General features: G+C 41.5%; 2 protein-coding genes across 3 annotated transcripts in view; one reads left to right on the top strand and one right to left on the bottom strand.

Annotated features, from left to right (window-relative positions):
* The window catches only part of LOC311186857 (large ribosomal subunit protein uL14-like), a gene marked incomplete at both ends in the record, with an annotated part of 96,683 nt that extends 76,297 nt beyond the window's left edge, over positions 1–20,386 (bottom strand). Inside the window, 1 exon segment of the mRNA XM_084258064.1 lies at positions 20,332–20,386. Within this exon segment, the coding sequence (XP_084114190.1) occupies positions 20,332–20,386 (55 nt within the window).
* Positions 20,387–25,161: 4,775 nt separating this feature from the next.
* Positions 25,162–26,960, top strand: part of CERS6 (ceramide synthase 6) — a 258,769-nt gene continuing 256,970 nt past the window's right edge. For both annotated transcript variants that reach the window (XM_084251563.1, XM_084251564.1), the window contains exon 1: positions 25,162–25,469. In XM_084251563.1, coding sequence (XP_084107689.1) covers positions 25,300–25,469 — 170 coding nt within the window. In that variant the 5' untranslated portion in view covers positions 25,162–25,299. The remainder of the gene's footprint in view (positions 25,470–26,960) is intronic.

The raw sequence follows: 26,960 nt of genomic DNA on the forward strand, positions 1-26,960 counted from the left end.
ATGCTATGGAGGCTGGCATGAAGAGGCAGGGAGCAACCAATTGAGACTGGAGCAGTGACTGTTCTGTTTGGAGGCTGGTGTTATGCATTCGAAGCCAGAACGGACGGTTAACAATGACTTAACTGCCCGCCACAGACACTGTCCACTTTTAGGCCTGATATGCCTTGATTCCAGTGACTGTTCTGTTTGGAGGCTGGGGTTATGCATTCGAAGCCAGAACGGACGGTTAACAATGACTTAACTGCCCGCCACAGACACTGTCCACTTTTAGGCCTGATATGCCTTGATTCCTGGGCTCTTCCGAGGATTCTGAATTGGGCAGTTTGTCCCATCATAAAGGGCCGTAAAGATATATTGTTCTTTTTCATCTATCCAAGGTCAGTCCCTTTGAAATTAGTTCAGTTGACAAGAGGGTTGAATTTTTTTCCAAATAGGCTTCAATTGGCAAGAAGTATAAAACAACTTTATTACAAAATAAAAGCACATAGATGGCGAAGGTTTATAGTTTCTTTTAAGATGTTTCCTATCTCCCTTCATTGCCCTCCCCTATCCCCCATCCCCATTTTTTTTTAATTCAGTAAACTTGTTCAGTACCACTGTGCTGATCAGTGGGAATTCAAGAATAAATAATAAGCTCAACTTTTCCCCCAGGCAAAGAGTGACTTGCAGCAGCCTATACCACACCAAACCCCATGGCCATTCTTTAGCTTTAATCCTTGGTATTCCAAGTCTCATTTGAGCTCATTTTAGTTTAAATCCTTCCTTGAAGTTCTCAGTATCCACTGTACATAATTTACTTTTCTGTGCCATCTGTGCAATAGCTGGGCAAAGTACTTTCATTACTCTTAACGACCACCAGGTGGTATCTAATGCTGAGTCCATAGTTCACATATATTTAAAATTCATTTATGGTGAAGTCAAGTTTACCTTCTCTATAAAAATGTACCCTTAAAGTGAATGATAAAAGGTTTAACTATTCATCGACCACTAGATTTTGCATAATCCCAACAAACATTTGTATTTTGCTTTCTAATTTACAAAATGTGTTGCCATCAATTGTTTCTTTTAATGTTTCCAATAGTTCTTTGAAGTCAGTAGGCAGGTGTTTCCACTTGCCACAATGCATAAATGACAGAAAGGCTGGGTTGCAAGGCCAAGGTCACACAGGTACTAAGCAGTAGAATAATGATGTAAGGCCTAGTCTCTGATTTTGCCTTGCTTGGTGTCTACTTAACACTTTGCCGTAACAACTCATAAGGAGAACAAATGCCAGGTGGAAGTCCTACATACATTGAAATCCAGAATTATTCATCTCTTTCCTCAATAATCATCTTTCTTGTTGCTTTTAGGAAACTGTTCAAATTATGTTCTGGGTGTAACAGTCACATTATCCATGTATTGCAAGGCTGAGGCCCACATAGCATTCACCTGTTTATTTCACCATTTTAGACAAAGTGTTAGTTGCCATTTTAAGCTGCAGTTTCTATCTGAGTTCAAATACTCTTTATTTTTCATCTTATTTTGTGCAGAGAGACTTTTCCCCTTACTTTTTTTTTTTTTTTGTGAACAGTAAGGATTCCTAAATATGACACATCTAAAATGACACGCTTACTCATGACAGTTTCTTTCTCAGGAAAGGATAAAAACTCCCTAATGAACAAGTTGCTCATTAGGAAGCTTAGCTATGGCCACTAATACTCAAATCTATTTCTTCTTTTCAATCATCTAAGCCAATTTTTTTAATGGACAGTTTAATGATAATTTTAAAATATAGGATAGAGTGGGATGTTTAGGAGTGAACTCAATGTAGTAAATACACAGGTTCAGTCCCAGTGATGCACACCTGAAATTTAGATAATGTTATACTGCAACGTTACTGCAATAAAAAATAGTTTTAAAAAGCAGGTAAAATATGGCTTCCTTATGACCATCCACTCAATGACTAACACAAAACAAGTCAGTGAGATTGGAAATGTACTTACAAAAAAAATAGTAGTGAGAGCAATTTATGTTTATTGAATATGCACTGGTTAACAGATACTCTGTTAAACATTTAATTACTTACAGCCCATTCCACCTTTGCAAGAACTTTGCACAAGTAGATATCTTTTTTCCTATGGTGAAAAAAATGATGTTTAGAATCAGCCAGCTGAATTCAGTTTTGATGATCTCAATTTTGTTGGCAATGTTGGGGTCAGGAACCAGTCAAACATACACTACATTCCCTCAGTCAGGCATGATCAAGTGGTTGGACTCGGACATGACTACTTACAGCCTGTTTGATCTGGTGCTTGTTGACCTCAACATCCACAAGTGTATTGTCTTCTATCTTTTTCATGGTTGACTCAGTGCTCAGGGAAACTTGATGTTGGCATAATGGTCATTTGGTTCTCTTGGGGGTACCCTTCCAAGAATATCTGAGCTGCCTTCACAGATGCAGAGGTGCAGGAAGTGGGTGACATACAGATATTCTGGGGATGCCTTTCAGCATCACTTTCTTGACTTTGGAAACCTTTGCTTTGGTTTCAACTTTCAGAAGGGCAGAAGCTTCCGTCTTTACCTTTGGTTCCATTTTCATGAAAATTAGTAGATAACTTTATTATCTGCATTATCCAGGTAAAGAAAATGAGGTTTACAAAGTTGAGGAGCCTTAAGGCCAAAGTAAGCAATAGAGCTGGGATTTTAAACCTAGATCTGCTAGGACACAGGTCTGCCTGCCTTTATGTGTGCTCATCTTCAGGCTTCCTGGCCTGGAGAATACATCTGATTCTTTATTCTTTTAACTAATTAATAACCAACCCTATGATACTCCTTTTTTTTCAAACATCACCACTTCACTTTTGAATACTACTTTATAACAGGAAATATCTGGGCAAAGCAACTCAGAGGAAATGGAGTCTAATAGATTCATGCTTGTGAACTGCCCTGTAATGCCGGGCTTCTAGGGAGTTTCAATCTCAGGAATTTATCTTTTATATCCCCATAATCTTAGGATGTGGGTGAAGAAACATGCCCCATGAAAGAAAGAAAGTCCACGAGCTATCACTCCATATTCTTCCTTGCCCAATTAACGTGAAGGACACAGGATAGCTCAAGAGTCTCAGGAGGAATTGAACACACATGCCTCAGGGAGGGCAGAAAGGAAAGGAGGTCTAGAAGTCTGGCGGAAGTAAGGGATGGACTCTTTTTCTTCATGGTGCCAAATGATGGCTCAGTCTCATATCTTCTTCCCTGTGTCCCTCTGCTCAGGGTTAAATTCCAGGGTAGGAAACTCAAATAGCCTAGATTACCATCTGTGTATCTCCCCCTAACTGTGATCACTGGGGGGTCTACAGTCAGAGATGCTAGTCAGAAAAAACAATAACCAGTACCAAGAGGGCCAACACATTGGCCTGGGGAAGAAGCTTCAGTCAAGGCACCATGCTGCATTAGGGAGTTAATGAAAAGCGAGAAAGCAGAGATAGTACAGTAAACCTGTCCTTCCAACAACCCATGTGAAGGAAGCAAAACCCCAAACAGACAATATGTGGAGTAGACGTAGAAAAGGCTTTTTGTGTGTTTGCCTTTAAGAGATGTTGTCCTTGAACATGTTTGTAGGCTAAGAGTTTTGGGAGACAAAACAAAAAGATAAAAACTGGAGCAAGTTAAAAAAGAAGGTAAGCAGGACTGGGGTTTAGCAGTGCGGGAGGAAAGCTTAGCTTTTGGAAAATACAAGGCATACTTTTCTAAAAAGAGCGGGGTTTGCAGGGTAAGGGGAACGGATTGAAATATGAGACAAAGTGATCTGGAGATGGAGGGGCTGAGAAAGTAAGAACTTGAATGTGCGGGGGATATCTGCAAATCTGCTAGAGAGTCAAGGTCACTAAGAACAGCAGAGTGGGGGAGTGGTCCAGCCAGGCCTAAAACCACAGATTGCTTATATTTTCTTTTCAAAGACTTTTTCTTCAAAAAGTCATTGTCTGATTTTTTGACATTTTAATGCTTGTTGGTCTCTCTCCCAAAGGCTGAACAAAGATAGAAATGGGAAACCAAACGTTGCAGGTAGGACTAGATGAACACACCTGAAAATTTCTGCTTGAACTTTGGTGGAGGTGGAGGATGGGGAGAACACAAAATTAACTGTTAGATAATCACTGGCCTGTCCTCATCCATGATTCTCCATCCCTAGACCACAGTTCTCGATTTGTCTTACCACTCTGTAGGGCTTAGATCCCTAGGTTCAGAGGATGAAACCAGAGGGTAGCACATCCCCTCAGGGTAAGCTCATCACACAGGACTGCACCAGGCTGGCAGTACCTGCAGACTTGAACTGCTGGGGAATCTACCAAGGCAGGCACTTTCCCCAAGGCAGAGTTACCTTAATAGCAAAACAAAAATGGCATAAAGTCAACTAACCTACTAGGACCTACCTCCCACACTTGCACAGGCATCCCTGGCAAGATTAATTTGAGGTCAGTTGATCCAGGTAAGATGTCAAACAAGATCTACCCTGTCTCAGACCTTTAAAACTGAAACTTGGGTCTCCCCTGGTGGCACAGGTGGTTGAGCGCAGCGCTGTGAAGCTATCCACAGCCTCTGTAGTACCGGTTCCATCCCTGCTGGCCGCAAAGCAACCCACATGGTGCGGCAGACCTCTCCTGTCTCGCCCGCTGCTCCCCTCAGCAGTGTATTTTAGTCAGTCTGCCAGTTCTGTTCCCTGATCTGTCTCTGGTGAATCCTCTCACCCTCCCGCACATCTGGCCTGTACCCTGTTCTTGTATGCATGAATAAATGTTAAAAAAAAATCTTCAAAAAAATAAAACTGAACCTCAACTCTTAGTTTCAGAATGGCTTGAACCCAAATACTTGAACAACCAGCCTTCTAGAGAGCACAGTCATGAGAATGAGGATCATTTTCAGATAGCCATCTGAAGGGAAAAGTCACTAGATGATACAAGAATTAAATTAGGCAGCTGAGTTTGAACCCTTATTCTGCCACTTCTTCACTGGGCAAATTGTTCTCTCACATCCTACTTCTTCATAAAAAGAAAAGCAATTTGAAGATTAAATTAAGTATGTGGGTGAAAACATTAAATAGCAAGACTGATACAAATCAGGTGCACAACAAATGTTGGAAAGAATGGATCATCAGACTAGTTTGATTAAAAGCTGCAGGAAGCACACTCTTGGAATCATAGAAAAGATACTTGCAAAATCCATCTGTGGCTTCAATGTAATACAAATTCAAAGTATAAGGGAGTTAATCTGTTTGCCAGAAAAAAAAAAAAAAAAAAAAACAGTAACAAAAAGAAAGAAGCAGCAAAAAAAAAAAAAAAAAAACCCCCACTGGCAATTATAAAAAATAGGTCTGTTCTCCTGAAGGCTTAGAATAAAATTCAAATTGATAAGGACATTATTTTTTTAGTAAAGAAATGAAAGTAAGGGCCTCCCCGGTGGCGCAGTGGTTGAGCGCTGGGCTGCGAAGCTGCCCGCAGCCTCTGCAGCGCCGGTTCAATCCCCCGCCGCTGGTGAGGGTCCCACATGGCACTCAGACCTCTCCTGCCGTGCCCGCTGTTCCCCTCAGCAGTGTACTTCGTCAGTCTGCCTGTTATGTTCCCCGCTCTGGCTCTAGTGAATTCTCTCACCCACCCGCGCTTCTGACTATACTCAGTGCTTGTAGAAATAAATAATCTCCCAATTGCAACTCAACTCCAGTAACTTGCATTCCTCAGTTTCCCCAGATCTAGATTTTTGCTCATGTTATTCCATTTCCCTCAAATTCCTTTTACTATCTCTGAGTATAATCGTACTAATTTTCTCATTCTTCAGGACATTATCAAATCCCACTTGCTGGGTAAAGTCAACCTTGTCCAGATTTCTCCAAAGTCTCTACTCTAAAATCCCATGGTGTTTCTCTACTGTAAAACTAATTTGTCCAGTTAGAGAGAGTATTTACCATTTGTGTGGGCTGCTCAACCCTTAAACCCTCCTCCTGTGTTCGGAGGAAACATTCGACCTCCCACTACAGAAGCTGAAGATGTTGATACAGTTTCCCCAGCCTTCTGAATTTCAGGTAAGTCAAGGGCAGGCAGAGCCAACCACATGGACTCAGCATACTTCTAAGTGGAAGCCAGTGGTGTTCTTTTGAAGAAGCAGGGACTGTGTACAGGCCTCAAGAAGTGGAGAGTGATACCAGTGGGGACTGCCGTATTTATCTTGCCAGGGTTAGTTTGCCAGGTGATGGCAGCAATTTTTGCAATGGTGGGAGCTGTGCACAATTATCTGTCTGTGTTCCAGAGTGGCAATGGCAAAAACTACACCAACCTGTCTCCCTTTCATCTCCAATCCTGACACCCAGTTTTGCTGAAAACTTGGGCCTAAAAATAGGAGATTTCAGCATAGCACACAACAGGAAACAGCTTCAAATGGAATGCAAGGCCTCTGTAAGATTGCTCACTGCTGTCTTTCTCCTGAAAATCTTGCCCCCAGACATGTTAACAGGACTTCCTTCCATTTAGGTCTCATCCCACAAAGGGTTTTGTGGTGATGTTTCTGGATATTGCAATGTTTATGGGGTAATGTTGATGTCTGGGAGTGGGCCAGAGATACTAGGATAAACCCACACAATGGAGAATTTTCTAACATCTCAAGCTACTTTCAAATGTCCCTTGAGCCTTCATGTAGGTAAAAATGCATCCTGCTTATAATGATCTGAACCTAGAATCTGACTCTTTCATATATAAAAATAAAATATTTGGGACTTTTGAGGGAAGATTGTCTTTGATTTGGAACCTCCCTAAGAGTCATCCACTATTTAGGGCTATCATATCAGGGCTGGGAGACTGTCCAATGCAACACATAAGGTTGACAGTGCAATTATCACCATTGTGTGGCTGGATTCTATGATTAGCCCAAGCATCTGACTCCATTATGGATTCTCTAGTGCTTTCTTGGCTAAGCATTTACACATGGAATACATATTTTAATGTTATTTCATAAATTACTTTCTTTTATTTCACCTTTGTACTATAGTTGGGGAAGTACTTTGGATTTTTACAAAAGATTATTTGAATTTCATTTCAGATTAGTCAAGGTGGCAATATAAACTACTTATTCTAACAATGAGGTTTGAAGGACAGGATCACAGCCCTTGGCCCTAGTTTCCCCACCACCTTCTAACCTCCTCCTCCACTTTTTGTTTCTAACAATCCATTAATGTAGAATTTGAAATGTTATTCAGTTTTTTTGGGCAACATATTTTTCTTCATTTTATATACATAAACACTTTTAGAAAATGGCTCTGTTCTTGTTAAGCTACATCATCTTAGATTATTATTGATTGAAGGTTTAATGGCCTGTTTCAAATGTTGATAAAAGGTGGTGGGAAAGACAAAAAAGTAGCAGGCTCTTAGGAGCTCAGCTCTTTGGAAATTGTATGGTGTATAAGACAAATATGGAGACCCCCCCAAACTCTACTCTCCATGACCAGGTGGGGAGAACCCTGGATGCTTCAAGGACTTAAATCAGCATAGTATTTATAAAAGAAAAAAGAAGCTGCATACTATCCTATTTTTCTGTTGTAAACAATCAAATTTCAGTTGCTGAACTTTTGAGCAGAACGAGCTACTTGGCAATGCCCTTGTAGTGAGACCCCAGAGACAGACCTCAGGACACAGCGTCCTCAATAAGCTGAAGAGCAGATTTGGGAAGAAACCTGGCTTCCATCAGCAGTGCCCAGAGTTTCCTTCCCTATGTCAGACATCCTCTTGAATGATAATAACTATGAGATTATATTCCAGGGAGAATGTTTCTAGATAATAAAAAAAAAATAACAAACATCTGGGCCTCGCCATATTTTATTGGTAGCCTTTCAGTCATCTTAGTCCTACATGTTTTTGCTGGAAACTAAAGGGCCTCAGTAAAATGCCTTTTCAAAATCTTATCATCTCAGCACACAGAGACAGTACCTGAGGATTTTCTAAGCTGAATCGACCTGTATGTACAAGACCTGTATGTACTTCAAAAGGAAGCTATGATTTTTCAGAAAGACTAAGCTTTAATCACCTGGAAACCATATCATTAACATGATTTCAAAAACTAACAGTCTAAGACTTTTGATTTTATCACTGAAGAAATTCTTGATAGGAAGTCCATGGGAATGACACAAAAAGTCCTGAAGATTTAAATCAAGAGGCAATAATATCTACAAAAAGTAAACTATGAAGTCCTACACACAGAAAAGTATTTTAGGATATTCCATTAATTGTCAAAGCCTAGGAAACAGGAAATAAGTCACAAACGATATACTGTCAACTATATTCTCATTCTTTAATAGCCACTCATTGCAAAAAGAAAAATGAAAAAACGAGGCAATTTCCTAGGACATTAATATCTGATTTTTCAAATGTGTTTTTACCTTTTTAAGTCAAGTAGATATAAACTAAGTGGTCAAAATGTTATTTTTTCAAATATTCCACTATTATATGCTGGAAATGTTTGCTTAAGATGTGTTTCAAGCATATAAACTAAACTGGGGTGCTTTAGAGAATCTTTTCTACATTCAAGTGTTAATTATTGTTCTATGTCAGATGATTGAGTTGCTTGGTCCTTTCTCAACAACTGCTAACTTCTTTTTCTTTTTTCCTTTTTCTTTTTTTTTTTTTTTTAAAGCTTTATTTATTTATTTATACAAGCACTGGGTACAGTCAGAAGCGCAGGAGGGTGAGAGAATTCACCAGAGCCAGTGGGGAGAGCAGAGCAGGCAGAGTGACGGAGTACACTATTGAGGGGAGCAGCGGGTGTCAAGAGAGGTCTGTGCGCCATGTGGGACCCTCACCCAGTGGCTGGGGATCGAACCGGCGCAGAGGCTGTGGGCAGCTTCACAACCCAGGGCTCAACCTGAGTGGCTCAACTGAGGAGCCACTGGGGAGGCCCTTCATTTTCTTTTTTCAAGTGCAACCAGAAAGTGATCTGGGGTGGCGTCTCTGTCTTCTTGTTTTCACAGCAGGAGAGCAACTTCTCTTACTTCCTTATCAGTTTCAAGGCTTTGACTTGGGTTGTTTTTCGGTTCTCTCAGCAACTTGCAGCCCCTACCACTTTACTGTCCGGTGAATATTATTTTTTGAGAACCTCGTATGCCTTGATGTGGTACATCTTCTTCCATGCTAGGAGTTCAGGAATGTACCATTATTGCTTTCTTAACGCATTTATTATAAATGATAATCTGGGGATGCTGGGAAATAAAAATGAGTTGGCTTTTATCCTGACCTCAAGTAACATACACGACACTAAATAAGATAGAAACAAATGTACTAATACTACAAAATTGTAAAAGTCCAATAGAATAGTCACCAGTTATGACTATTAAGCAACTAGTATGTGGCTAGTTGAAATTGAAATTCATTCTTATTTTAAAAATTCTCAACGTCTTCAAAGTTTATTTTTTAAATTTTTTTTTGTGTGTGTAGAAGAATTGGGGTTTAGGCCAGAGTTGCAGGGGTTGAGAGGATTCACCAGAGACAGAGTGGGGAGCAGAACAGGAGGATCTACTGTAATACTCTGATGAAGGGAGCAGCAGGTGAGACAGGAGAGGTCTCCTGTGCCATGTGAGTAGCTCCCTGGGGCCAGGGATCAAACTCACACCATAGCAGTGATAGTGCTGAGACTTAACCCCTAGGCCATCAGGGAGGCCCTGAAATGCATTCTTGATTATAAAATACACATTGGATTTTGAAGATTTAGTACAAAAAATGTAAAGCATTGCATTAATATTCTTAGATGGGTTTAATGTTGATGTGATAATATTTTGAATGTATGGGGCTAAGAATTAACTTCTGTTTCTTTTTACTTTTTTACGTGACTACTAGAACATGTAAGATTACATATGTGGCTTGTGTTGTATCTACTAGACAGCATTTCTATAGACGTTGAGAGATGAGGACACTTCCCACAGTGTGTAGGTGTGTGCGTTTTCGGGCAGAGAAATGAGGAGATGTGGAGCAGAAACTCCTGAGAGGAGGTGACACTTGAGTTGAGTCATGAGGGTGATAGCCTTCGCACATGCAGAAGGGGAAAGGGACGTCTGTCAATTCTAGAAGCAATGCCACATAATGAGCAGTGCACGGTCTTTGGATCACCTCTCAACTTTTATTCTTAGAAGTTGTTTGACCTAACCCTTAGTTTCCACATGAGAAATTTGGAGCCAGCAATGCCTGTAAGATTGGTCACGATGAAGATTGTAATGAGGTAATGCCTGCAATAAGATTATTGTAGTGCTCAGAGCAAGAAAAAGCACTTAATGAATAATCTCTAAATATATTAGTATGTGGAATATCAGCAGGGTCAAATGATGTTAAAATGACATTTATTCTAAAAGTCAATTCTTCAGATTCTATGCCAGAGATGCTGCCATGAAAGCCTTGTCTCACTTTCCAAATCATTTCTCATAAAATAACTGCTTATAAGCTGAGTGAATCCCAAATTCAATGTTCAACATGATACATATTCAGGAGCAAAGGGGGGGTGGTGAGGAAAGGATACATTTTCCTCCTTCTTATTCCATTTCTGACTTTTTAACTTTTTCCCCCCTTGTGGTGAGGAGCAAGGAGAATAAAAATTAGAAGTATAAAGGGGCAGTTGTCTTTCCTTTTCCTATTGATACCCTTGGCCATTGGAAAATTTGAGAAAATATTCAGTGACTCACATCTATCTTCCTCAAAATTATGGATGACTCTGAAAACGAGAGCAAATTCTGAGGATTATGGAGTTGCAATTACCTTAGTGGTGCTGGAGAAGCTTGGTGTATCCCAAGTTCCCATTAAAGCACTCCTTTTTGACAGTCTGATACTTACTGAAATATTCCAAGAAGCTAGTATTAGACCAACATGTAACAGGTTACTTAGAGGGTAATTGACTGGAGAGGTCACTATTACATACAGAGACTAGCTTCAGCTAAAGACTAGTATTTACCACAGCATGGTGAGCTAACTTTTGTGAGGAACCCACACAGGACAGTGAGCCAGGTAAACAGATTTTCTTTCCTATCTTGAGGTTCTGGTTCTAGATTTTTAAGAGGACTTCTTCTAGAGGGGTGAAAGTGCATGACTGTTGATTCAAGTGCAACCCCCACAGACCTCTGGCTTCTAAACTGGATACCTTAAAGGGTGTCTATTTAGAGTCAAAGCTGTGAAAAAAGTTTCCCCAGATTTCTTTCCATCCCATCAAGATAGCAAGTCCATGCTTTGGTCACAGTTTCACTTCTGTTTGCAAGAAGGGAAAATCTTCCAAAGATATAAGTCAGAGATGAGATGGGCCTCCCACAGTTGGCCCTCCCATTATAGTATTATGATGATGATGATGATGATGATGATGATGATGATGGTGATGATGGTGATGACGGTGATGATGATGGTGGTGATAGCAGCAGCAGCAGTAGTAATGAAAAGGAGCACAAAGGACAGTCAGGGGGAAGTAACGTCTATTGACTACTAACTAAGTGCTGGCCCCTGACCTAAATGCTTTCATCTAGAGGCCACATGTTGGCCATTGGTAGTCAGTCCTAGGAGAAGCTAAAAGTTTACAAGGGGGAAGGAGGAGTGTGAGAATGGAGCAAATCCTTCCCTTGCCTGAAGGTGACCTGGGAAGGAAAAGGGGATAGGAGAAGGTGTGCTTCACTATTATGACCTTTTCCTTAGCCCTTTTTATAGCATTTGTTCTTTTAATTTTCAGCTCTAAAGAACTTAAACAAATTCCCATTATTTGAAGGCTAAGGCATGAAGTTGTTCTAAATGATTTGCTATTCCTTTTTGATACTGAGGTTTCTTCACTAAAATTATGAATAATTGAAAGATTGTGTCCTTGTTAATTAATATTTCTGAGAATGGTCTGAAGTCCAGAAAATTGATGTCCATATGACCATCTTATCTCTTTACCTTGGCCAACCTTGAAAGCCTGAACAAATAGCTCTATGCTTCCTACTAGATTAAAACAGCAAAAAGCAGATCTTGTAAGGAGAGGAGGCAGGCTTTTGGCCTCAATAACAACTTGTTTTTTCAAATCAACTCTAATTTGAAATCGTTTCGCTCCTTGTAGGCTATGTTTTTCTCAGGTGTGGAGCTTGAAAGTGAGCCCACTGGCTAAATGTTATTGGCCACTAAATTAGGGTGGAATAAAAGGCATGGAAAATCATATCTGTATATTGAAGCAGGTTAGGATTAATTGAGGGTAATGCATACATGCACACCTATGCAAACTGTTCACCAAGTCAGTAGGATAAACTCCTGATTCTGTATCCTAAATAAAGTTAATAGGAGAGATGGAGAAGTAATGGAGTATATCACAAACAGTTGGGTACAGGGGCCTGGAAGAGGGGGGCGGCTCTCAAGCCATTGGCCTAGACATGCTAGGGTTAATGAAGTGCCTCAAGTGTAAACATTTGATCTTATCAAATTTAGGTCAACAGGGCATTGGATCCAGAGTTCCAGAGACTCACTGACAGTTCTAGAGTGTAGAACATTCCACATCAGCCTTCAGTGTATGTGCCAGACTACACCATCCATCATGCTCTATGAATTCATATTTTTTTCTTTTTTTTTAAAAAGATTTATTTATTATTTATACAAGCACTGGGTACAGTCAGAAGCGCAGGAGGGTGAGAGAAATGGAGCAGAACACACAGACTGACGAAATACACTGCTGAGGGGAGCAGTGGGAGGCAGGAGAGGTCTGCACGCCATGTGGGGCCCTCGCTGGTGGCCAGGGATTGAACCGGTGCTGCAGAGGCTGCGGGCAGCTTTGCAACCCAGCGCTCAACCGCTGCGCCACCAGGGAGGCCCTATGAATTCATATTTTTAAAACAGATTTTACAGTTATCTTATGATGGCACAATTATAATGCTTTGTGTTTGTGCAGATTAGTAATGTTGACTTGAAATGTCCCTAAAATGCCAGTGGTGTAAATCTGCAGAGCAAGTTTTATTATTGTTCTTTATTTAAATATACTGGGAGTCTCAAAGAGTTAAAGAGAGCACAGCCTCACTTCACACCCTGGGCCCTGGGTATAGGGAAGTTATGGGGCTTCCATTATTGTTTCCTCATCTAAGTTATGGAGGCAAACACCTGCTGGACAAAGAAACCTGGTGTGCATTGACACGAACTACATCTCTGGATTTCAGCCTGCCCAGTTTAAGTTTCTGTTACCAGTTCTGAAATGCCTATCTTCCCTGAAGCACTGATAGCCTTTTTCTTGTTCCCAAAGTATTTAAAGGTTGGTCTATGAGCACTTGTTAAATCTATCCAAAATAAAAATCACTGTTGCAGAGATGGCACAGACAAGGGTTGAACTGAAAACATTCCAAGCCAGGAGAATGAGTAACAATTACAAGTCCTGTCAAGCATCAGCCTTGGACTAAATTTTGTCTGATTCTGGTCAAACTCGCCTGAGTGCACGGTATCAGTGGGAAGGTTTGTGTTTGTGCAGGTGACTGTGGATCCCTGCATAACTGCACTGATTATAATACCTGGATCTTGGTCCTGGTTGTCTACACAGGAAATACTGCTCCTTTTCTAGCCCAGGTTCCAGAATAAATCTTTTTTTGACTGTTAGAGAGAAGTAAGTTTGACCTTCAGAACAAAAAATCTGCACTTTACTTCTTCAACAATTATTTACTGAGCAGTCAACATGTGCCCCGTGCTGCTCAAGCATGGGCTGGAGAGAGCAGAGACCGAGAGGCCAGGGCCCTGCTCACCCAGAGCCCATATGCTTCCCTGGTAAGATGGCAATGACTACTAAATTAGCAAATCACAAGCTCAACTTTCCAGAAGTGATGTGAGGACAATTAAAGGGGGGACAGGATAGAGTGATAGGACTTCAGATTGTGTGATCGGAGGAAGTAACATTTGAACTTATGTACCTACATTAAAGCTTTCTATTGTAACCCATGGCAAATGGAGCTACCTGGTTCAAGAACAATTCTAGGGGACATAATAGCTACCTGGATAATACTCAGGTCTATTACTTAAGATATACAATCTGGTATATGGTCATAAATGGCAGCTAGTGCTCAGTTAAATTAATATCCTTTGAGGACATCTGATTTACTATTTTGGAAAGGGCAGACTGCTGCTGGAGAAAGTATGGGCTAGGTGACTGCTCTTGTTGGTAAGAGCTTAGCTAGAATAGCCAAATATTAATGACAACCCTTTCCTGCTCCTCATTTTTATTGTTATATTTTCTTCTGAAAGTTTTTTTTTAATGAGAGTTAATTACAGCAATGAAACTGTACAAACCACCAGTGAAAATGTGTCTGTTTTTTGTTGTTGTTTGTTTTGTTTTGTAATATCCATTAGGTAATATTGATTAATATTGCAATATATGTCTTAGGAGTATAGGTTTACACCTGTACAAATGTTTTTTTCACTACACCCACCACCAAAGGCCCAGTAGTCCTCTATTGAACACCACCTCACCTTTGCTCCTACCCACCACTTTCTTTTTCTGGTAGTCTTAGTCATAGCCCACAGCTCTCCCCTCTCCTGTTTTCACACCTGCCCTTCCCTCTCTCTTCCCCTCCATTCCTAGATGCCTCAGATCTATTATGAGATTTAAAGGTTTGTCTTTGTCTGACGTTTTGTTTGCTTTTTCTATATCCCACACATAAATGAAACCATCTAGTATTTATCTCTCTCCTTCTGACTGATTTTGCATCGCATTATCCCCTGCAGCTCCATTCATGTTCCAGCAAATGGCATGAATTTATTTTTTTTTGATCACTGAATAGTATTCCATTGTGTATATATAACAATTCTTCTTGATCCATTCATCTGTTTTGAGGACTTTAAGTTGTTTCCATTCTTGGATATGGTAAATAGTGCTGCAATAACATAGGAGTGCAGGTTTCCATTCAGTTTAGTGTTTTTATGTTTGGGAAGATTCCTAGAAGTGGAATGCTGGGTCATATGGTACATCCATTTTTGGTGTATTGAGGAACATTCATAGAGCTTTCCATAGGGTCTGGAGCAGTCTATATTCTCACCAGTGGTTTTAGAGGGTTCCTTTTTCTCCACACCTTGGCCAGGTCTTCTTGTTGTTGTTTTAATATGGGTTATCCTCACAGGTGTGAGGTGGTATCTCATTGTGGTTTTGATTTGCATTTTCCTGATAATATGTGATGACAAGCATTTTTCATGCGTTTGTTGGACGAATGCATATCTTTTTTTGAGAAATGCCTATTTAGCTCCTCTGTCCATTTTTTGATTGGGTTGTCTGTTTTTGTTGATTTGTATAAGCTCTATGCAAATCTTTAGTATAAGTCTCTTGTCAGATGTACAGTGTGCAAATATTTTCTCCCATTCACTAGGGTGTCTTTTCATTTTAGTTACTGTCTCTTCTGCTGAACAGTAGAACTTTAGTTTCATGTAATCCCAGTAGTTTATGATCTCCTTTGTTTTCCTTGATTCTAGAGACAAATTTGCAGAGATATTTTTCAGATTTATGTCATGGAGTGTTTTTCTGGTTTTCTTCTATACGTTTTATGGTTTCAGGTCTTACTAGACCATCACTATCTCACACCACACATGAAAATCAACTCAAAATGTGTCTTATTGTTTTATTGTGACATCTAAACTTGTCTTTACTTTGGCCACTATTGCAGCTATCAAGTAGGAGAAATAACTTCAAAGTGGCCATTGACTCAGTATCAGAGAGGCCTATTTCTATTTAAAGATGAAGGACATTTCTGAGCTTTCCATAAGGGAAAATTAAACCACTGCAGGTAACAAAGAATTAATTTCGAGGGATATTAGGTAACTAATTAGCACATTTGAGTTTCGTTTCCCCAAGGGGAAAATATTCTCATGGCAACATGCCATGGCAAAAGCTTCTAACCCTTCTCCCTAAACTTAGAGCTGAAGTCAGTTTTATGATGTAAATGAGAACTGCAAAAAATGTTTTAAGTCAAATTATTCACAAACAGTTAGGAAGCTTCAGGGCCTCTGGTTTTGTTAATAATTCTGTGACAACTACTGTGGAGGACTTCTGAAAAATGGAATGATAGCTCGTGACTTCAGAGTACCCAAATCTCTAATAAGTCACATAGGGGCAGAGTTTTAAAAGTTCATTTTTTTCGTAAATCCTGACTATGCTGTTTTTAATTGCATTTTAAACTTTAAGTAAATTCTAAGATTATAAAAATGTGGGACAAATAGCAACATCTCAGCCTGAACACTTTCATCACATGGAGCTGATTGCTTATAGTATCACAAGCAATTAGGGCAACAGAAGGTAATACAGTTTATCAGTTTCAAATGTAATAAAATAAGGTCGATTAATTCCCTGGACTATTTACACTATGATTCTCCTATCTAGGCATCTATTCTGCGCGGAATTTAATTTAAAAATGAAAGAGGGTAAGAGGGTTGATCTGTTTGGTAGATGCATATAGTTATTTCATTTTAAGGGAGACTAAAATTGATGTGTACTTTTCAAATATGAGCATGTAGAGTTTAATTTAATATATGTTAATGATTGCTGGGTAATGATTATTTTGGATTTGGACAGGAACATTTGACTTAGATGCACATCTGAAGGCAAAACTAACTGAGGAACAATTATTGCAAGGGGAGTTACCTTTGAAATTCTACCCTCCTTCTTGGATCAACACTTGAGAATGAGCTCAAACTTTAAAATTAAGGAGAGGAAGGAACAGTCTTTAAAAGGAGTATCAGTTCTCAAATAGTATATAATAGAGTGATTTCTTTATTTATTTATGCATACAAGAATTGGGGCCAGAGGTGGGGGAAGGTAAGAGGATTCACCAGAGACAGAGTGGGGAGGAGAACAGGCAGACTGACTGAAAACACTGCTGAGGAGAGTAGGGGGCGAGAGAGGAGAGGTCTGCTGTGCCATGTGCGTTGCTCCCTGGCCAGCCAGCCGGGGATTGAACTCATGCTGCAGAGGTTGCAAATAACTTCACAGTGCTGTGCTTGTGCCACCAGAGAGGCCCAAAAGAGTGATTTCTGATGTCTAACTTCCCACTATTAAAACAGCACACACATAAAAAAAAATGTTCAAAGTGCTAGAGAGGGAAACTGGTAGCTAACAGATGCTGGCAACATAACCATGTGCCTAGATCTTTTGAATTTGTTCTCTGATGGGATCCTGCTGGCAGCTAGCAACATACTCCAACAGGACCCTCTGAACATTTCACGATTTGCTATAGGGTGAAGCAAGGAGTGATTTATTTCTTTGGACTTTTGCATTTCTCTTTCTGACTTTTGACCATGCTTCTGTCTGACAGTAATTATCTCCTACTTTTTCCTTTCCTTTTCTATTTTTTCTCTTCATTCCTTCTCTACCCTCCAAGAAAGCAGAAATTTAGGATGGAGAGGTCCTAAAATATTAGTGCATTGCCCACTGTTCACACACTAGCTTTGGTTTGTGCTATGAAGGATTTTGGGCAGCAGTAGAACAGGGTAAGAGGTCAGGTCAAGGGTGTAACACCAGGAAGTGAGGCACTACTGGGAATCTAGGCTCACAAATAAAACTGCCAGTAGGCAGAGGGGGCAGGAAATAAAGATTCTAGGTGTGGGTGAGCATTTGGGGTGTAAGTATGTAAATAATCAGGGGGCTAGGCACAAGATGATTTAAGCATGAAACTGCAGATACCATGTGCTGATGACAAAACATTAAAAATGGGGATATTGCAACTGAGCCAGTTATCTTCTCACACACTTCCTATTGGAGTATAAACTCCAGAACAGCAGGTGCTGCGCCTCTTTGGCTCAGCATTATGAGTCTAGCACTTGGCATTGGACCTGGCAACTATTGATTGAATGAAGAAATGAATTCTGAAACTGAAGTTCATTCTAAAGTATTGCAGTACAGGACTGCAGGGTAACTGGAATACAACTGTCCTGGGAGCTACACCTGCTCATCACATTTGACTCAAATCCCAGGTTCTTGGCCTCCTGAAATTAAAAATGCAGTCTTCACAGTTTCTCAAGTTGTGTCCATTTACTTCTCCCCACCTCCCCTTTCTTGACTATCTGGGCTGTTTATATCAAACCCAATCTCTACGAGTTGCCACAAAATATCACTGGTTTTAAGCAGCTTGTGCCTATCTGTTTAGGCAGTTGAACAGCAAAAACATCAGGAGAAATCACAGGGCAGGGTGCAGGGGATTTTGAAACCTCCTTTATCCCCTCATCAACCTTCCTTACTGTCCTTACTTTCTCTGCTGCATGAAAGCTAATACTGCTACTAATTTCAGAAATAAAGGCCCACTCGTTCTCAGATGTGAAAGACTTAGCGTTCCTGAGATTAGATTATCTCAACAAAGTCTGGGGTTCCTTCTCTGAAACTGCAACTTTTACCATGTTGTTATTATAATATATTAGTAGTAATTTCTGTTCCTATAATGATAGCAACTGCCTCCATTTGTGTTAAGCTCTTTATATTGCATCCTTTAAATCTTTTTTTTTAAAAAAAGTTTTTTTTTTTAATGTGGTAGACAGTACTATTGTGGTAGACAATATTATTCTCTTTGTAGACAATATTATTCTCTTTGTACATGTGAAGTAACTGAGATTTCAAGAGGTCAAGTAATTTTTTTCTGAGGAAAAACAAGTTAATATTGACTTAGCTGGTACTAAACCCTATATATTTTTTCAACTGAAAAGTTAGTATACATAACATGTATACTTGACATGTACACTAAATGTCTCAAGAATCCATATCCCTTAGTACCCTAATTGTTATTCTCTGGAAAATAATATTTTTTTTTTTACAAAAGAGTGTTATTTTTATTTTAAAAATAAATGAACACAGTTCTTTAGATATAAAGATAAGGAATTACCAACACTGGTAACAGATGTGTTTGATGTGCTTATCCATTGTTTTTACTAAGAAAGAGAGAGAGAAAGGAAAATGGAGTATTTGAATGCTTATGAGATCTCCTTCCACCTAGATATGATCTTTTCCACCTAGATTGTCCCATTCATTTTATTACCTGTCTGACCTCTGAAGTCATTTGAGTTTGCAATCCATACTTTTTATAATATGGCATATTCTTTTTTTTTTGTTTTTACTTTTTATTTCGTTATTTTTAAAGTTTTTTTTAGATGAAACATTCTTTTTCTTACATCATTGTTCATTTGGGGGACAGTATTTGATTTCTCCCTCAAGTATAGCCCTCATAGTTATCCCAGCGCCATGGCACCCTGAACCATCACCATGGCTCCTTGTGCTCTTCCCTCCCCTGTTTTAATCCCTTCCCCCTTCCCTCCTATATGCCTCATATTTATGGTCAGCTTGCCAGTTGTGACTTTTTTCTGACCCTTTGGTTTCTCTGCATATAAATGAAACCAACCAGTATTTATCTTTTTCCTTCTGACTTATTTCAATATTTTGAGAAACCTCCACACAGCTTTCCATAGGAGCTGGACCAGTTTACATTTCTACCAGCAGCGTAAAAGTGGTCCTTTTTCACCACATCCTTGCCAGCACGTCATTTCTGTTGTTGTTGTTGTTTTTTTAAATATGGTCCTTTCTCACAGGTGTGACATAATTAAAGCAAATGCAGCTCCTAACTGGACAGTTCATTGTCAAATAATTTGATTGCTTCTCATTTTTCTGTTAGTTTTATAACATATTTGCTGTGCTTAAAATTTTAATGGGATTCTTAAATGTGCTTAAAATTTTAATGTAACATTAGTAGGTTAAAACAACTGCAATAGGGAAAATTAACATTTAAACAGGTTTTATTCGTAAGAGGACAGAAAATCCAGCCAGTGATTTGGTTTAGCTAGGTATATCACAGTGATTGATGGCTGTCAGTATCAGAAAGAGTTTACAGAGATAGGAACTGTCAAAGTGGAGGGAAAAGAGAGCTCTTCAGACTAGTACTTGATGTGGTTGTGAGAAACACTGTGACACATTGAAGGCAGGAACAGCCCTGCTGGAGAACTTGCAACAATTGATTTCTTTTCAAGTCCTGTTCAGGTTATACACCTTAACTTAGCCTAACTCCAACATTGTGGGTTAAATTCTCACATTCTTTTCTTAGGATATCAGGAAACGCTGGTTTTCCGTACTGCTATGGGGGATCTGTATATTGTGGGGATGAATTCTTCTTACTTGACCAACACTGCCCTAAATAGTGAATAAATTAAAATTCAGGTGACTACTTACTACTTTAACAGTATAAACGAGTGTAGATTTAAGACAGTTTCGCCTACCAAAGGGAGAAGGTGATATTCATGAGGAATGTCTACAGAAAGAAAATTTGTCAATATTTGAATATCATTTCCGGTAAAAACAAGTGTCTCGCAACCAAGCCATCCCAGGCAGGTCCATTACCGGTTCTAGCAGGCCTGATGGTGTCTTCACGCTCTCCGCTTTGAGTCGCTGCCATACTCCGTAGTGCTCTGCCACTCCATGCCACTCCTCCGTCCTCGGCACCGCACCACACCACGCTGCGTCACGCTATGCCGCCCACACACGCACGCCACGCCGTTTGGCTGAGTGCGCATGCGCAATGTGAAGGCGGCCAAGCCTGACGCTTTTCCCACCTACTTGCCCCACAAGTTTCCTTTAAAATCAGTTGAGGCCTTGAATTGAATGCTGACTTTTAGCACCATCCTATGTTTTAAACAATAAATTTATTTGTGTATTTTTAAAAAAACTAAGGAAATTGGGCATGTTTGGTGTACCACTCATCACACTATAGAATTACTTATGTGCTATTACAATAGATAAAATACTATTCTCACAGAAATTTGTAGGAATAGTCCTCTGCCTCATACTAGTGGCCATTTTAATCTGCTTTCTGAGCTACATTTTGTTATTGTTTCTCAGCAGACCTTCCCCACTTTTTCCCCTTTACTGATGCCTTTTCAAAACCTACTCATTTTTTAATGTCTGGTTTTGTATCTGTCTCTTCCTTGAAGGTTTCCATGATCTCTTCAATTCAGAATATCTATTTCCTCCTTTCATCAGGAAGTCCTTGTTATCTGTAGTACTCAGACACTTATCATATACTATCCAGGCCATGGTGAGTGGTGCTGGTGTATACTGCTATCTGGCTTTTTATGTGAGCGCAACCTGCTTCCCAAACTGATTTTCAATTCTTTTCGTAGAGCAGGCACTACGATTTTGTGTTATGAAACTCATAGTGGAAATTCAACTAAACTTCTGATTGTTCTGCACCTAAGAAGTGGACGCATATGTATGTAGAAGGATTAAGACTTGTATATGCCTACGGGTGAGGAATAATGCTGAGTTTTGTTGATATTTACCAGTTGCGGGGCGGGGGGTGGGGGATGAGATGGGGGAATGGAAGGTATGTTTTCATATGATGTTTCATATTTGGGACCCAAAGCCTGCTTTCCTAATGTGCAATGTGAGCAGTGACTCCCCCACCCCAATCTTCAGCAAAAACTAGTTTTCACTCTTTCTCTGTCCATAGCTCTTCTATTTACAGACCAGCTATTGGATTTCCCACTGAGTTACAATGTGTCTGATGTATGAATTGTATTTTGGTATCCTGTGGCAACAATTAGAAGTCTTTTCTGCATAAGGATAAAGTGACCTTCTTGGGGGCAGGGGATGTTGTGCTATGTCCTTTCTGTGACCTATCTTTCCTGGGGTCAGTATAGTTTTAAAGATACCATTAGAGTGATATCTTTTTTTGGATTAAAATAACAGGATCAGACAAAACCAAACCAATAACAAACACTTGACATCTGATTGCAAAACTGAGACATACAGAAGGGGAGGGTGGTGGTGTGGGAGAGAGGAAGGGAGGGGACCCAATGGGACATGTGGAAGATTATTGTGGCACCACTGTTGGTGAACAGGGTGTGAAAACTTGCATTTGTAGAGGTATAAATCTATAACCTTCAAAGTAGGTACAACAATATAAACCAACTTTACTCAATAAAAATAATAGGAATCCACCCCAAATAACAGCCACCAAACCAAAAGGAGGAATTAGTCATGGAGATATAATTGTTTCACAGAACATAATGGTGCAAAAGCAGCTGGTTCCCAGATTATATACAGAAATATACTTCTTACCTTTGCTTAATTTTAGATGTCTGCTTTAGTCCATTCTCTTGTTGGAGAATAGCTTATGCTTCTTCTAATCATATGATGATGAATGGGGACCAATAGCTTCTGATTTTGAAATCCTAAAGTCCAAATGTACAGAGAGTGACTGCCATGTCCCAATACCTGAAAAGGACTTTAATTGCTATCTTAGGCCACGGGTCCATCCCTAAAACAATAAAATGTGATCAGACATTGACTGATAGTTATTGTATTTCTGGGGTAATGATTTGGATAGAGGGTGGCAGGAAGGGATGGCTGCCTGGAACAGATATGCTAGACATGAAAGAGTAGAGGTTTGCTAAGCTGTACATGTAGGTAAACATGAAGAGTTTATAAGTGAGTCTCATGACAGGTGACACAGGCAAGAAAGGTACTATTGCTATACAATTTATATAGGAGGGGATTAATGTACTTTTAGAAACTAAGTGACTAGTGCAAGGTTCACAGATAAAGTGTACATTCTCTTTATGCGCTACCAAAAAGCCCTGTCCATCAAAATGTTCCTGAATTCCCACCAACTTCTCAAAGTTGATGAATAGGAGAACAACATTATCTTAGTTTCGATTCTTTAGGAAAAAGATGATGAAGTCCAGGGAAGTGTAATTTCAAGGAGCAGGAATAAGGGGAAAAGGAGAGCAGACAGAAAAGGGAATAAAAGGGCTTGAGTTACTAGCTGACAGCAACTCTGAAATAAGTTGGTTGCTCTGTATCACAGGATGTTTTTAGAGAGCCTGTTTGAAACTACTAGCATGGGAAGGGAAAGGATAGAAATGTATCCATTAGCTTCCATTGCCTTAGTCCATTATCTCACCCATACTTCCTGTTGTGCACACTTAAGGACACAACAGCACCTGCTGGACAGAGAGAAGTCCTAGGGTAGGAAATAAGGTACTCTTAGATCATACATGGCAGTGATATCATGTAGGGATGGTAAAAAGCCACGAGAGGTTCTGCTTGGCCCAGATGGCCAGGCTCCACCAAGAGATGACCTCCTGCTATAAAGTTAATAACAGACTAACAAAGGTCCTCTAAGTGGACTACAAGAAAGGAGTTGGTGCCAAAGCACCTTCCTGGAGGGCCATCAGTAACACTGAGCTGCTGGTCTTATGGACCCAAGAGAGGATGGTGAGACCGATTCACTGATGAAGACTCATTTCAAGGACCTCCCTCTACCCTAGACCCACATAAATCCATCCGTCCTTTTTGCCACTCTATTCGCACACAGAAATATATAAAGTTTTAATACATTCATTTATTAAGATGTTTCCTCTCTGAGAAAAGATTTTTGTGAGGATGAAATAATTTTGGTTCACCTGTTCAATAATTTATTGAGTTTCTACTATATGCTGGGCACTATCTCAAGTGCTAGGAATAGAAGAATGAGAGACATAGATCTCCACCTTTTGAAATTTATGTTTTAGTGTGTGTGGAGAGAAGGCTGGGATCAATAAAGAAATAAGTAACACATATACAGATGGTCTCATCTTGGGATGGGTTGACTAACAATTTTTCATCTTTGTGCTAGTGAAAAAATGATCTTGATTCAGTAGAAACCATACATTGAAATTTTAAGTAGGGCATTTTGTGAATGAATGCAGATAGAAAAGTGAAGAGGACACAAGACTGACTCTTAGATCTCTCTGACTTTAAGGGGTTAGAAAGATAGTTGTAGCCAGAAAGGAAACTCATCAGGAAGAAAACCAGAAGAATGTGGTTTCTTGAAGCCAAGACAAGAAACATTTCAAGAGGCCAGACTGAACAATTCGGCCAAGTGCTACTGATGAGAACTGACCTTTGAGTTCAGCAGCATGTAGCTCATTGATAATCTGGAACGGTTCAGGACAGCAGAGGATGGGACAAAAGCCCAAATAGAAGCCCAAAAGAGAATTGACAGATGAGAAATTGGAAGCAACAAATATAGGCAATTCTGTTAAATTTTGCTTTAAAGGAAGGAGTGAAAAGAGGGCTGGAGTAGCAGGGGAGAGTAAAGAAGTGTATGTATTAAAGGACTGTTTATGTCCCTCTTAGAAAAGGTCCAATAGAACCACTGGTGGAACCAGGCAGAAAATGAATGACTGAGAAAAAATGAACACAATATCCCCAGCAATCAGGTCTGTACGGGACACTAAACCAATCCACTAAACTGCTACCCTTACAAATGCAGAAATATATTGTGGGAGTGATGGTACCTGGGTTTCAGATTCAAAAGGCAGAAATAATGCGCCTGACAAGTAGCAGAGTGGAGGTAGTTGACTGATCTGGGAAGTCCAACTGTTGTCTGGTGGCATTTTTGGAGGTTTGTTTAGAGGGGCGGTTTTACAGAGTGCAGCAGTTGCTAGCATCACCATTACAATCATTATCAACTAGCAATTCAGTGCCTAATTTCTCCTCTCATCTCATAAATCAAAATAGATGGACTTTTTCCTTGGGGGAGCTGGGTGTGGGCATGAACAGTAGCATATGAGGCAAAACCTTAAGGTCAGGGATTGGGGAAGGAACAGCGAAAGGTAAAGGCAGATGGCTATAGCCAAACCATCCCACCCCAGTTCCTGATTTTCACCCTGGCTCTCCAAGCGCTGAGCGGATGACTTTTCCCTCCCTACTTCTTCCTGCTTTGCTCTTTGCACGCCCTACATCTCTTTTCCCAGTTCTCTCTCATGCAGGGGTAATTCCGAAGATGGGCTCCGGCCTCTACCTGCCTGCCCACCGCCTGCAGGCGCACGGAAAGCGGACTGAGACCCTAGAAACTCTACTGGGGCAGGAGCCAGCGTTCTGAGCATGTGCGAGCAAGCCGGAGGGCTGGGGCGGATTTGGGGCCTGGGTTCCAGGGCTCAGCTCCAAGCGCAAAGCTGGAGCCAGAGGTGTGCGCTGGCCCACCAGCACTCCCCGGAGCGGGGTTCTTGCGCCCTGGGCGCAGCGGCTGCGCCCGGCCCTCCGGGCGTGGGCTAGCTGGCCGCGTGTGCCTCGCTGCTTGACACAAGGACGAGCCAATCAGAGCGGGAGGCCCGGGCTGCCATGTGACAGGCGAGGCGGCCCCTTTCCCCAACGCGGCCAGAGGGAGGAGAGAACCGGGGCTCGCCGCGAGCCTTCGAGAGCAGCGGCCGCGGAGAAGGCGGCGGCTGCACAGGCTCGGTCCGGCGCGCATCCCCAAGCGCCCTGAGAGGCGGAGAGCTCGGAGGGCGAAGGGAGCAGCGGGACCGGAGTGGACAAAGCAAGATGGCAGGAATCTTAGCCTGGTTCTGGAACGAGAGGTTTTGGCTCCCGCACAATGTCACCTGGGCGGACCTGAAGAACACGGATGAAGCCACCTTCCCGCAGGCGGAGGACCTCTATCTCGCCTTCCCTCTGGCCTTCTGCATCTTCATGGTGCGGCTCATCTTCGAGAGGTAAGAAGGGCTGAGTACCCCTCCCCTCCCCCTACACACACACGCACACACACGCGCGCACACACAGTCGCGCGCACACGCACACTCGCGTGCTCCCCGGCGCACGCACCCGCGCCCCCGGCGCTCGCGTTCACGCCTCCCCAGCTTTGTGTTCGGGAAGGGGTTGCTGACCTCTCCACCCGGGCGCCGTTCCGGGAGCCAGAGAAGGTCGGGCTTGCCTACGGATTTCCTCCCGGGGGCCCGGGAGGGGCCGCAGGGCATTGGGGTCGCCCCGCGCGCCTCCCGGGCCGGGTCTCTCCTCGCGGCGAGGGCCGACGAACAAAGGTGAGCGGCGGCCGGCCGCGGGACGCGCCGCACTCTCCGGGCGCTCGCCCTTATGCACGCCGCGGGCACGCCCCGCTGCCAGGCAGGGCTTCCCCGCCGAGGCTCGCCGCCACCCACCTGACAGCCAGGAACGTTCCGGCGCGGGGCCGGGAGGGCGAAGGAACCGCGCACACTTCTGTCCTTTCACCTGGACACAGGGACGTCGGGACTGTGTTTCGGAAGAATTTGCCAGGGACGCCTTGGCTTCGGGCTGCTGTTGGGTTTCCCACAGAGATCCTGAGTATATCAGGCCCACAGTCCTGGGGAATAGGTGACAATAGTTTGTAGGCGCCCCGCACTCCAGGTTCTATTAGCAGTTTCTTTTAAAAGAGGATGTGACAGGACGGGCGCACAGACTGCAAAATGGTGGTTTTAAATTGATAGATGTCGCCTGTGAATAATCATTTTGTTTTGGTAACGGAACATACTTCATCTTTTAAAAAGAATTGTAATATTATTGTTTGTATTGTTACCCGGTTGGGTAGTAACATTGGGTCGTGAGCAAACTTGTGTTTCTCTCATTGAATCAGTCTTAGTCACTGAACCTGATTGTGCCTGCCTTGCACTCTCCGGGTGCTGGAGAAAGAAAACCAGGACAGCAGCACACACTTCTGTCTTTCTCGACTGGATCCCTCTTCTTCACCTCATTCTTCCCGCACATCACTAGAGACTGAATTCTTAGACCATAAAGTAGAATTTAGGCTCCATTTCTCATTTCCCACGCCGCCTCTCGTCCCCGGCCCTCAATTCACCTTAGTTGTTTCTTGAGCTTTTGATCTGTTACTTTGTTTGCTGTTTCTATTTATTTAAAAACCATTAGTGAGGATGGCAGAATTTGTCTTTTGTGCCCTTTGTTGCTGGAAATGGCAACAGACAAAGCTTCATGGGAACAAAAAGTATCTTTTGTTTAAGGAAGGTGTATTTTTCAATGGGCAGTGTTGTGACTTGAGAACTAAGTCAGCTGTTCCCATGCAGATACTGAAGTGCACAAAGGAGCAGACATCAAGCCCTATTTTAAAATGATTGGAATCCAGCACAGATACGTCATTGATCCTCTCCAGTGCTGAGACTTACTGAGAAAAGTGGGTGTGTTTGTAGGTTTAGAGTTGCTTCTAGAGCAAATGTTTG

The sequence above is a fragment of the Talpa europaea genome (genome assembly GCF_964194135.1).
Source record: "Talpa europaea genome assembly, chromosome: 1".
NCBI classification, from domain to species: Eukaryota; Metazoa; Chordata; class Mammalia; order Eulipotyphla; family Talpidae; genus Talpa; species Talpa europaea.